General features: G+C 40.6%; 2 protein-coding genes across 2 annotated transcripts; one reads left to right on the top strand and one right to left on the bottom strand.

Moving 5' to 3' along the window:
• The first annotated feature begins 883 nt into the window (after positions 1–883).
• On the top strand, positions 884–7209 carry LOC113691905 (magnesium-chelatase subunit ChlH, chloroplastic). Its single transcript, XM_027210233.2, has 5 exons — positions 884–3036; positions 3350–3432; positions 3989–5791; positions 5997–6473; positions 6586–7209. Exons 1-5 carry the CDS (start codon positions 1629–1631, stop codon positions 6961–6963), a joined length of 4149 nt encoding a protein of 1382 aa, XP_027066034.1. The 5' UTR covers positions 884–1628; the 3' UTR covers positions 6964–7209.
• A 622-nt stretch (positions 7210–7831) lies between these two features.
• Positions 7832–13106, bottom strand: LOC113693574 (probable glycosyltransferase STELLO2). Its single transcript, XM_027212108.2, has 3 exons — positions 10818–13106; positions 8829–8955; positions 7832–8630 (listed from the first exon to the last, which is right to left on the bottom strand). Exons 1-3 carry the CDS (start codon positions 12530–12532, stop codon positions 8163–8165), a joined length of 2310 nt encoding a protein of 769 aa, XP_027067909.1. The 5' UTR covers positions 12533–13106; the 3' UTR covers positions 7832–8162.
• Between the last annotated feature and the right edge of the window lie 529 nt (positions 13107–13635).

The following is a 13635-nucleotide window of genomic DNA, read 5'->3' as shown; positions in this document are numbered from 1 at the left end:
CAATTTCTTGAGGATTTGTTCAAACATGTATGGAGATTTTTTTTTAAAACTTTATTTTCATATTGAAGGAGACATGAATCGACCTAAATTAAATGCATTTGGAGGAAAATCTGTTTAGGGTTTTGAAAAGCTAAAGACAACAGTAAACAGACTTGCATGCAAATAAGTTACTGTAAATTAACTACATTCTTATATATATAAAAAAAAAATAAACACATTTAACAAGTACTACTGGACACTAAAGTATTCTTATATAAAATTTTTGCCTTGACTTTCAAATTCTTTCCGTCATATTCTCTGCTGTGTAAAAGTTTAAAGTCTCTTAAGAAAAAAAAAGTAATAAATTGACACTAAAGTATTATTTACATCAGACTATACATTGACACTAAAGCAATAAATTGATATTAAAATAGTAAATAGCCATAATAAGCATTGTTTCTCCGTGGGATGCAACATAATTTCAAACTTTCTTTAACTTTCATTTTCACCTCAGACGCCGCACACCCCTTTGAAATCACTTTTATAATGGCTGACTATATATAATAGCAGATGGTTTGAATTTGTGACCTTCCATCCCACCAAGCCTTACAGGTTTTGATGGTGGCGACTGAACCAAGCTTTGTAATTATATCAAACGCTTTATCACTTGACCGAATAATCTTTATTATGATTCTCAACACTGTCCTTGTAGCAATCAAAACTAGGAAGCAAGGTAAACTGAAAAAAGAGGGTGAAAAAACAATGAAAACATTTGCAAGGCTACTTTTTTATTTATTTTTTCACCCTTTTCTTTTTCTTATGGCCATTTAGTGTTCTACGTGTCACTGTTAACCTGCCATGAGACCTAGGAAGGTTGGAGCCATAGGAAATGTCAATTTCCTTTCCCGCAGGGACGCAAGCTAAAAAATCAGAATCTTTTCAAGCAAAAAGAGCTTTCCCCTTCAAAGTAAATGTTCACTCTAGAATGACAACAAAAAAGATTAAAAATCTAGCAATCTAATCTATCTCCCTCCTCATCATAAACAATCCAATCTACCCCTCTCATAGGCCTGTACTTCTTCCTTAGGAAATCCAAACTGGCCAATAGGAAACCAAGAAATTCATCAGAACAAGCCCAAGAGATAGACAGAGACCACATTACATGCAGACAATGTCCACTCGCTAGTACTAGGTCGATCTCCCTAAAATTGCCTGACTGAATTGAACCTCAACCTCAGAACACGCACTCCCAAGTGGCCTACACAGTTTTCCACGTGTCCTATTGTCTGACCACTAACAGAAAATAACCAACTTTATTTCCTTTCATTTCTTCATACACTCACTTCTCTCCACATGAAGGATATAAGCTCGAAGCCTTGTAATTTATTCAAGAAAACAGAAAGAAGAAGCAGATGCAGAAGCAGAAACCTTCTTCACTGAATAGTGAAAACGCTCTCATATCTGAAAGAGGGGGCAAGGTACATTTATTGATTCCTCCCCCGATTTCTGTTTCATTCTTTTTCTTTCTGTTTGCCATTTTAGCATAGTTGTGCTTGTGCACGCATTTAGAGCTACAGTGTTTCCATTAAAATTCGTGGGCTGCTCTGTTTTCCTCTGTGCATTCAAGAAAATTAGGGAGCTTGAGCAAAATGGCTTCTCTGGTTTCTTCACCTTTTCAAATTCCTAGCTCAAAAGTGGACCAACTTTCATCAATTTCGCAAAAGCGTTACTTTCTTCACTCATTTCTTCCCAAGAAATCCAGCCCAACCAACTCAAACTCAGTTTTGAAATTCAAATGTGCTGCAATTGGCAATGGATTATTCACTCAAACCACCCCTGAGGTTAGAAGAATTGTACCTGAGAATAACAAGGGCCTCCCCACCGTTAAGGTTGTGTATGTAGTTTTAGAAGCTCAGTATCAGTCATCCCTTACAGCTGCAGTTCAAACCCTGAACCAGAATGGAAAGTTTGCTTCTTTTGAAGTTGTAGGATACTTAGTAGAGGAGCTTAGAGATGAAAATACTTACAAAACTTTCTGTAAGGACCTCGAGGATGCGAATATTTTTATAGGATCATTGATCTTTGTTGAGGAATTAGCCTTGAAGGTAAAGGCTGCGGTGGAGAAAGAGAGGAATAGGCTTGATGCAGTTTTGGTGTTTCCATCAATGCCTGAGGTTATGAGACTCAACAAGTTGGGGTCTTTCAGTATGTCCCAGCTCGGGCTGTCAAAAAGTCCCTTTTTTCAGCTGTTTAAGAAGAAGAACAAGTCCTCCGCAGGATTTGCTGACAGCATGTTGAAGCTTGTGAGGACATTGCCCAAGGTTTTGAAGTACTTGCCCAGTGATAAGGCCCAGGATGCTAGGATGTATATACTTAGTTTGCAGTTTTGGCTTGGTGGTTCCCCTGATAATTTGGTGAATTTCTTGAAAATGATTTCTGGTTCATATGTGCCTGCACTAAAAGGGACAAAAATTGAGTATTCTGATCCAGTTCTGTACTTGGACAGTGGAGTTTGGCACCCATTGGCTCCTTGTATGTACGATGATGTTAAGGAGTATCTGAATTGGTATGGTACTAGGAGGGATGCTAACGAAAAGCTTAAGAGTCCAAGTGCACCTATCATCGGGTTGGTTTTGCAGAGGAGTCACATTGTCACCGGTGATGAGAGTCACTATGTGGCTGTGATTATGGAACTGGAAGCAAGAGGGGCTAAAGTCATACCAATATTTGCTGGTGGACTTGACTTTTCAGGGCCAGTTGAGAAATATTTCATTGATCCAGTCACCAAGAAGCCCTTTGTGAATTCAGTGGTTTCATTGACTGGTTTCGCTCTTGTGGGCGGACCTGCAAGGCAAGATCATCCCAGGGCAGTTGAGGCGTTGAGAAAGCTTGATGTGCCTTACATTGTTGCGTTGCCTTTGGTGTTCCAGACTACGGAGGAATGGTTGAACAGCACTCTTGGGCTGCATCCGATCCAGGTAGCTCTGCAGGTTGCACTTCCAGAACTAGATGGAGGCATGGAGCCTATAGTGTTTGCAGGCCGAGATCCCAGAACAGGCAAGTGACTTCTTTCTTTATCATCATATCTTTATGTTTTGATTTCAGCTCAAACACCAAGACCTTGAAATTTGAACTCTTAAGCATTTTGGCTTATGAATTAGTTACTCCTGTTTTTGGTTCTTTATGCTTGCAAGTCAAGGATTGCTAGGCGCTTATAGTTCTTACCTGAACCTTAATTATTGAAGTCCCTCTCTGAATCTCCATCTGCAAATGTTTATGCTTGTATTGGTTACGGTAGTACCATATACTTTAAGCAAATGATGTATTAGCGTACTTATTTTTGTTTGCACTTGCCACTATACCATTGCAGGGAAATCACATGCTCTACACAAAAGAGTGGAGCAGCTCTGCACTAGAGCGATCAAATGGGCTGAGCTTAAGAAGAAATCAAAGGTATGGTCACCTTTGCTTCTGAGTTTTATGCGAGTCTTTTATTTTCTTTATATAGACTTTGAAGAAAAGTATCTGTCGTAGGCCTAATGGTGCCTGAATTTTTGCTTCAAGCTCCCACATCTGAAATGTAACTGCACTCTTATCTATGAATCAATTATTTGTGACAAGAGAATTTTAGGTTAGATTTTGTGGTTTAAATATTACATTATGTCTGTCAAATTAGTTCAGGCCATAAAACATTTTATCTTTTTGGTAAGAGTGAGTAATGGACTGACAATCGCAAATGCATTTTTTTTTTCTTTTTCCTCTTTGGTAAGAGTGACTAAAAGTAGTAAATTCGAATCTTATGTGCCTTGTCTTTGTTTTTTCTGAAAATTAAAGAGGAAGACAAAACTCTAATATTAGCATGACTAAGAACAGTGTATCCATGATTCCTGATTAGCAGCTCGCTTCGTTGGCCTACTAGTTCTTATCAATGTTGTTATATCCATAAATAGCAATGGGAGAGTTGCAGCATATGCTAGATAATCTCATATTGCTTCTTAAATATGTACAGACAGAGAAGAAACTAGCCGTAACCGTCTTCAGCTTCCCCCCAGACAAAGGCAATGTTGGAACTGCTGCGTACCTGAATGTCTTTGCTTCCATTTATTCTGTTCTCAAAGACCTTCAAAAAGATGGCTACAATGTTGAGGGCCTTCCAGAGACTGGTGAGGCCTTGATTGAAGACATAATTCATGACAAAGAGGCTCAATTCAACAGTCCAAATCTTAATATTGCTTACAAAATGAATGTTCGCGAGTACCAGAAGTTAACTCCTTATGCAACCGCTCTGGAGGAGAACTGGGGTAAGCCACCTGGCAACCTGAACTCTGATGGAGAAAACCTTCTGGTGTACGGAAAGCAGTATGGAAATGTCTTTATTGGAGTTCAGCCGACTTTTGGCTATGAGGGTGATCCGATGCGGCTTCTATTTTCTAAATCAGCAAGCCCGCACCATGGATTTGCAGCTTACTACTCCTTTGTCGAGAAGATATTCCAGGCTGATGCAGTTCTTCACTTTGGCACTCATGGCTCCCTTGAGTTCATGCCTGGAAAACAGGTGGGCATGAGTGATGTTTGTTATCCTGATAGTCTCATTGGGAACATCCCCAATGTCTATTACTATGCAGCAAACAACCCATCTGAGGCCACCATTGCCAAACGTAGGAGTTATGCTAATACAATTAGCTACTTGACTCCACCAGCAGAAAATGCAGGGCTCTACAAGGGACTCAAGCAGCTCAGTGAGCTGATTTCCTCTTATCAATCCCTAAAAGACACTGGTCGTGGTTCTCAAATTGTAAGCTCTATTATCAGCACAGCAAGGCAATGTAACCTTGACAAGGATGTAGATCTTCCTGAAGAAGGGGGAGAAATTTCAGGCGCAGAGCATGACCTTGTGGTTGGAAAGGTATATTCAAAAATCATGGAGATTGAATCCCGGCTTTTACCCTGTGGGCTTCATGTCATTGGTGAGCCTCCATCTGCAATGGAGGCAGTAGCGACACTAGTTAATATTGCTGCATTGGATCGCCCTGAAGATGGAATTTCCTCTCTTCCATCCATATTGGCTCAGACAGTGGGAAGAGATATGGAGGATGTATATAGAGGAAGTGACAAGGGTATCTTGCGTGATGTGGAACTGCTTCGACAAATAACTGAGGCATCACGTGGAGCAATAACTGCATTTGTTGAACGAACCACTAACAAGAAGGGTCAAGTTGTTGATGTTGCTGACAAGCTCAGCGCAATTCTTGGCTTTGGCATAAATGAACCATGGGTCCAATATCTATCAACTTCCAAATTCTATAGAGCTGACAGGGAGAAGCTTAGGGTGTTGTTCCAATTCCTAGGCGAGTGTCTGAAGCTTGTTGTGGCTGATAATGAGTTGGGAAGTTTGAAACAGGCTCTGGAAGGTAAATATGTTGAACCGGGTCCTGGCGGGGATCCAATTAGAAACCCAAAAGTTCTGCCAACTGGAAAGAACATACATGCTTTGGATCCACAAGCTATTCCAACTACTGCAGCAATGCAAAGTGCAAAGGTTGTCGTTGATAGGTTGCTTGAGAGGCAGAAGGCTGATAATGGGGGAAAGTACCCGGAGACTGTTGCACTTGTACTCTGGGGTACAGATAACATCAAGACATATGGTGAGTCATTGGCTCAGGTATTGTGGATGATTGGAGTTAGGCCAGTGGCTGACACCTTTGGACGAGTGAATCGGGTTGAGCCTGTCAGCCTTGAAGAGCTTGGAAGACCAAGGATTGATGTTGTTGTGAATTGCTCTGGAGTGTTCAGAGATCTCTTCATCAATCAGGTATCAGATCTTGGTTCTTAATTTCATCTTAAAAATTAAGTTTTCTTCTCTAATATTCTATTTTGAACTGAAGCAGTATCTCAATTTAATAGAGTAGGATCAACTTCAGAAGCATCTTGTTTTACTTGTGCATTTTCTTTTGTTTTATGTCCTTTTAGTTCCAGCAGTGAAATGCTAATTATGATTTCCCCTTTTTCCTTCACAGATGAACCTCCTTGACCGAGCAGTGAAGATGGTTGCTGAGCTAGATGAGCTAGAAGACCAAAATTATGTGAGGAAGCATGCACTAGAACAAGCTAAAGAACTTGGGATTGATGTTCGTGAAGCTGCAACTCGTGTCTTCTCAAATGCCTCAGGCTCCTATTCCTCCAATGTAAACCTTGCAGTCGAGAACTCTTCATGGAATGACGAGAAGCAACTTCAAGATATGTACTTGAGCCGAAAGTCATTTGCATTTGACTGTGATGCTCCTGGTGCAGGCATGACTGAGAAACGGAAAGTCTTCGAGATGGCTCTTAGCACAGCGGATGCCACATTCCAGAATCTGGACTCTTCTGAAATTTCACTAACAGATGTCAGTCACTACTTTGACTCTGACCCAACCAACCTTGTACAGAACCTCAGGATGGATGGGAAGAAGCCCAATGCATATATTGCTGACACAACTACAGCTAATGCACAGGTAACCATCTGACTTGTTAACCTGGTGTATTTCTTACCTGCGAGACATCATTCAAGCTGCACAAGATTTCTTGATCTCTATGTATTAACAGCCCTCATTTGCATCTGTTCAGGTACGTACACTGTCTGAGACTGTACGGCTTGATGCAAGAACCAAGCTATTGAACCCCAAGTGGTATGAAGGCATGCTGTCCAGTGGATATGAGGGTGTTCGTGAAATTGAGAAACGCCTGACAAACACTGTCGGATGGAGTGCAACATCGGGCCAAGTAGACAATTGGGTGTATGAAGAGGCTAATTCCACGTTTATCGAAGATCAGGAGATGTTGAACAGGCTAATGAGCACAAACCCGAACTCTTTCAGGAAGTTGGTTCAGACATTTTTGGAGGCCAATGGACGTGGATACTGGGAGACTTCCGAAGAAAATATTGAGAGACTGAGGCAGTTGTACTCCGAGGTTGAGGACAAGATTGAGGGCATTGATCGATAAACATTCAAGGAAAGCAAATGGCTCTTGATTGCACATAACTCTGTCAATCCTCTACCTCTCAATATCGGCCACTGGTTCTCTGACTCTCCAAGGAATGTGCTTATGAACTGCACAACATCTTGTGATGCGAATGTTCACCAATTCCCCACTTATTTTACATTCATTTTTTGGGGTTTTGTTGTCATTGTATCGAGTGATGAGGTACTGGTTTCGTAAATGGAAATTTCAACCTTGCCATTCGCTTGATCTTTGTTATTGGGACTTGGCTAGTGTGATCATACATTAGGCTTCATATAAAACTAAGGAACAGTAAAGTTCTTTCACTAGTCACCGACAAAAGAATTTAGCACCCTGAGCAAACAAGTTCTTTGACTAGTCACCAACAAAAGAAATTCTGTACTCTAAGCAAAACTTGGGGTAAAGCAGTTTTAGGGGGAACTTTTTAAAGAACAAAATTATAATTTTGCTGCTAATTTGGGTAAGCAGATTTGGGGGGATTTTTTTGTTTTTTGTGTTTGGGGGGGGGGGGGGGAGAGGAAAAACACCTAGAAAGAGGGGAAGAAAAAAGAAAAGATATTCCAGAAAAGCGGAAGAAAAACTTGTAAAGAGAGGGCAATAAACCAAAACATCAGGAAGAATTGAACAAGAAGATCTGCTAATCAAAATAGAGATCCTTGCTAGGCAATAGGCATAGGTCCCTTCAAGCTGATGCTAGACGTGCACAGGCGAAACTGTGTGCCTCTTCTTCTAATTTTGGCACCAAGAAGATTCAATTTCCAGTATATCTCCCTACAAGTGTCAAATGCAGAAACGACGAGGAAATACTTCAAAAATAACCATTTAAACACAACCTTGATCAAGGGGAAAAGGTGCCAAACAATGTAAGGAAGTTTCATTTCTATGAATGTTAAGTACACATGATTTACAAATTGGGCTGTTGAAGGAACCATGCTACTTTCCGGAGAAGAGGAAAAAGACAGGTAAAAAAGAGAAGCACGGCCATTCTCCATGTCTTGGTTTTTTGTGTCAGTCTATCTATCGCACAGGTAAACAATAATACATGAAAATCTACAAAAGAACCCTTCACCCCTCCAAAGAATGGTACAAAAAAATTGCAGAAATCGGTGTCTGACATACTTATACATGTTTATGTATCTCTCCCTCTCGCAAGGGATTCGAACAATGGCAACTGCTTTCCATTAGACTAGTTCCATTAACAAAGGGTCACCAGCTGCCATAATTCTTATCAATTTAATGAACTCTTGCTCACTTGATATAGTCCATGGATGAACTGCAGCTACTTCAGAGGAATAGAGCATTGTCAAATTACTAGGTGGCGTTTGCTGATATTTCATTGTGTCAAACACGGGGTCAAAATTTTGCTGAGAGTCCATTGCCATAAAGAACATGGGTATTGCAACCTTGTGATGGATATCTAGATCACCAACGAGATTAACGAGATCCACGAAGTCGGATACAAATTGGTGAGGCACATAGAATAACTCAGAATTGCATATCGTCAGACTCTGCTCACTCTTCACAGATTCTTTGTAATTGACTTGAAAATGAACTGGCATGTTGGTAACTACTTTCTTTACCATGTCTGCTTGCTTTGCAAACCAATCATTGTCCCCAGTAGCTGAAACTGTGGTCCAAGACTTGGAAACCTACATGCAGTAAGTTATGGACATGGAAAAGGTGAGAAACCTACTTTTACATTTAGTGGTTAAAAAAATAAAACTTCCCCCTCCCACCTAACATAGATTACACCTTGTAGCTCATCATAAGAAAAAGAATCACAGTAAGCTCATTCTTTCTTGGTCAGGAATCAACTGATTGATATAAGATGTTTACATTTCATATACCTTATTTGTGATCCACAGCTTAGTCTTGTCTGCCTGCAGCAAGTTCCAATAGTTAAGGATTGTATCATCCTGAAGGAACAGAAAGCCATCTGCACTACTATATCTTTCAAACAATTTTGGCAAATACCTGGAGAAGAAGCAGGAGTATCATCAGAACACAACATAGAATTGGAATCATCTTAAAAGCAAATGATTAGCGGTAACAGCAAAATGGAACACGCAGCAAGCTGAAAGTGCAAAAGGTTAACTTTAAGAGAATACTTATTTGGAAAGCAAGTCTTGTCCCAGTGGAATTATAGATTCAGCCATGCAAAGAAAGGGAAAATGTGAGCGCGCGCCCGTGGGTTGGGGGGGGGGGGCAGACCAAGCACAAGTACCAGCAGAAGTAAAAGTTCTTCCAGACAAAGTGTGCAAAAACAGTGCTTTGATGAGGTCAAAATGTCAGATAAGACGTGGAACCACTAATAATACCCTACACCTTGGGTGTGTGTACGAACATCATATGTTCTCCATTATTATTTCAGAGAAATAATAACTTTATCTATACATACTCAATGCCTGTCCAGTAAGTATGTATGTTGTGGTATAGGTTAAAGGAAATAGATGGTGAATTTTACAAGCCAAGATATCCAAAAGGAGAAAATTTTCCCAATATTCTATTTGCTACTCAATATTCATTCTCAAGATTTTTTCCTATTCTACCTTTTCTGGTAGGAGCTATTAATTGCCAAAAACCAGTATAAAGTAAGAAACAACTTACATATCCTCACGGCTTTGTAGCAAAAACGAGATAAAAGGACATTCTTGCCACAAAGAAGGTCATTGCTCACAAATGTAGCACAAACAATTACAACCCCAAATATGAAGGGCAAAAAATTTCGAAGTCTAATCATGCCATATTAGCCGATGTCCTGTCAAGACAAGCTATATTATCACTGTATAGTTGTCCTTCCACATTAAAGGTCCAAAAGTAGAAGCAAAAGAAGACTATAGTGAGTTGCTCAGACCTTTTTTTCAACTTTTGCAGTTAACCTGAAGGACGTATTGTCTGTTAAGCCACAACTTATCATCTCATAATTACAACATTCGAACTTATGTAGACTCTTGCTCCAGCTTTACCAGTCACGATGTCAAAATAAATCAGTATAATGAGACGTACATGTGAAAATATCTCTAAAAGCAGGGTACTCCATACAACTTTATCTAAAAGCAGGGTACTCCATACAACTTTAAATGTCTTCAAACTATTTTAAGGTACCCTGACTTTATGTTGCAGTGGGTGCTACTTTAACATCTATATGACGATGCCAAAAGTAAATACACTCACCTATCCTGAAACTTGTCATGATCAGCAACCTTCCTAAGATTTTTGCAATTAAACAGAGACCTTTTTTCTTGCAATCTACTAACCTGGCTGCTCGGTTATTCTCCTTTTTCCATTGAAAAACAATTACCTTCTCCTAGTTATTCCTAACGCTTGACAAAAGACCACCTCCTCTATCTATATTATCAGTTGAAGAAGACAACTTGAGTGCATGATAATAATGTTCTCTGGCTTAATGGCATATCATTTCAGATAAGGCAATTGTTCATGGCACTCCACTTTTCATAACGGCTCTCCCACTATCTTCTTTATCATATGCCATGGAAAAAAAGATAGTTGGAGTGCAATCATAAAAAAGTGGAGTGCCATTAACATCTCCTATTCAGATAAACCTCTTTATTATATCTCTTAAGAATTTTGAAGATACGAGCTTCTTGTAGTAAATCTTTCCAAAATTGTATTGCTCACAAAAGGTAGATATTAAGGCATCTGAAATTTTACCATATGCCTGACAAATCTTCTAAAAAGAGTATGTATTATTCTCTAGTCAGCTTGGAGATGCTGTTAACCTGGGGTGCTCTAACCAAAATTGTATTGATGCAGCAGTACATGGTACAACAACAGGCGAAAAATGAAACCCTGGCAATGGAAGATAGCAGACTTACTTGTAAATATGGTCCAACTGGCCTTGTTCAACAGCAAGATCTACATTCTTCCGCTCTGGCAATATAATAACCGTCTTAAATATCCTACCATACAGCAATCTCCACTCCAAGGCAGTACGCTCAACAGGTCCACTGCAGAACATAACAAGAACAGTATTCCCAAAATTTTTCCTCCACCTAATTAAGTCCCCAATTTCATTATTTACAGTCCCTATTTCCTCAACTCCAAGATGAACAGATGGTATCTTGCGAGGCACAAATTCCTTCCTATCACCATGACCAATATTTGCCCTTGGCCGATCCAATTCATGGGACATCAGCCTAGGCTGTTGGTACCCAGCAGCAAGCAAATCCTGAAGCCACGCAGCAGTGAATTTGACATCTTTTTCGGTCCAAAATCCTTCCTCTGCCATTACATAACTCAACTGCAAAGCTTTCTCAAACAAGTTGTGTTTATCGGATCTCCAACTTACCAGGAACTTAATCAACCGACCCACATTCACGTGAAGATCTTTCTCCTCGGAAAAGGGATATGCTTCAATTCTATCATACCGATGAATTGTAGGAGGATATACCACCACATACCCACCAATCTCCCACAACAGCCTCTGTGCCCAGTAACCCCTCAACACATCCGAGGCCATTGAACTAACCGAAACAGGAAGCATCAAAGCCCAAAATGCAGACGAATGAAAAATTGTATTAAAAGAATTAACTGGTACCATCATCCCCTGTGGCAGTGCCACTTTGGGGGCATGCTCATCAAACCTTATGTCGAATGCTTCCAGCCCGGTTTTCCTAGTAAAATAAAAAACTGAATCCACATCCGGCAGCCCATTCGAAATCCCTTGCTGAATGAACTGCCTCCCACCAAATACCTCAGTGTAATACTCCTCATGGCCAATCTCACCCACATTTTCCAACGGCAATCCCCTGGGCCAAACTGACCGTTGCCCGAAATGGACATACGGGTTGACAACAGTCCTATTGAGATTCTCGTGACTATATTGCAAAATAACTTCCTGCTTAGCCTCTTCCCCAATTAATTCCACATCAAAATGTTTGCCAATATCATCATCAATCACCTCCCCTCGATCATCCACATCGAATATTTTCTTAGCACCATGCTGAATAGCAAATAAATATCCAACAGATTTTCTAACATACGAATCATAAGGCAAGTAATCAACAACTCGAAAACCCAACTGAGCTTGCATTTCCAAAGACAAGTATATCGTACCTTTGAGCACCCAATCTTTCGGGGTGTTCGAATTCCCAACTGCCAGCAGCTGCCAGCCCTTAATCCTCCCCAATTTCCGAAGCGAGTCGGAGGGGTAATCAGAAACGGAGACAACAATCCACTTCTCCGATCGGAAATTTGCAAAAGCACTGGACTTGTCGGCAATGGGAGGGATTGAATTCCAGCGGATTTGGGGCAGCTGGGGATGGATGGCATGGGACTGCGTGGACTGGATGCAGAGCAAGGCGGAGGTGTCGCTGCCGTAGGCGCCGTTGCGGAGGAAGAAGAGGGTGGCGACGGTGGTAACTAGGATGAAAAGAATGATGATTCTATACAGATTTTCGCAAACACATGTGGAGAAATCAAGATTCTTGGTGGGCTTGGAGAATTTAGCTGAGGTTGGAAGGAGCTGCCCATCTGATTCTTGGTGGGGTGGTTTTGGGGGTTTAGCAGAGGAACGATCTTGGACTTGCATTTGAACTCCCTTAGACTTTGCTCAAAGCTCCAGCCTTTACTATCAGTACACTCACAACATGCACAAAAAACACACACACTCACACACAACACAGAGTCAGGGTGTAGAATGTAGATGGGGGCGTTTCTCCTTTTTCTGGGTTCAATTCAATGTTGACTGTAGTCTTCAGTGTGCGCTGTGTGTGTTTTTCCGGAGAGAGTGTCTGCCTTTGCCGACAGAGGCGAGTGATGTGGACCGGTGGTTTTGGCCCTTTTCCTTGGGGTCTGGGATGTGCGGTGGCGTGGGGGTGGGGTACTTGGTTTCCTTCCTTTTTTTTTTTTTGGTTTGGATTTGAGGTTTTCTTACGCTTGAATGCAACTACAAGTAGGTGGTTTGATGGATCATGAGTATGAGGTCTGTTTTCATTGTCAAGTAGTATTAGAGGTTATTAGTAGCAATTTTCAATGATTAGTTTTGATTAAGTTTTGTGATGGATCTGGAATTTGGTGGGGATTTGATTGGGATTGGGGGGATTTGGATTTGGATGGATTAACTAACTAAATAATTAAGTTGTGGAAATTGGATGGCAAGGATTTTGATCTGTACAAGTAATACCCTCATGGGATGAAACTGTTAAAACAAATGGAGTATCCGTATTTTGACTCATTCGGCAGCTCAGCTGGCTGCAGACTCCAATTGAGTCCAGGCACAAGAATGCAGCTCATTTTTCACCCCTTTTTGTTCTCTTTGAACTTTATACTCTATTAGTTTATGCAGATAATGTAATAGTAGAAAAGTAGGAAATTAGGAGAATTGTGGGTTTGGGTATTAAAGAAGACGTGTGTCCTAATAACTAACAAGAAAAAAGAGGAGAGAAAACTGGTTTCAGAAAATGGGGACATGATAACTTCTGGTGGAAAGAAAAATGTTAGCGGAACTTGCAAGGCAAAAGAAAATGGGAATGGGATACAATTATCATCACTGCCGCCCCACAACAACAGCTCAAAACTGGGGCTTTGGAGTTGGATTTGGATCCTCTTCCTTATCTATGATTCTGAATGGATGATGTTACTGCTGCAAATGATTCTCATCTGCAATTGAGAAAGTCAGAGAGACCTTTAAAG

This window comes from Coffea arabica, chromosome 6c, assembly GCF_036785885.1.
Source record: "Coffea arabica cultivar ET-39 chromosome 6c, Coffea Arabica ET-39 HiFi, whole genome shotgun sequence".
Classification (NCBI taxonomy): Eukaryota; Viridiplantae; Streptophyta; class Magnoliopsida; order Gentianales; family Rubiaceae; genus Coffea; species Coffea arabica.
Note: the sequence above shows the minus strand (reverse complement) of the source record. Positions and strands in the feature narration are given on the sequence as shown.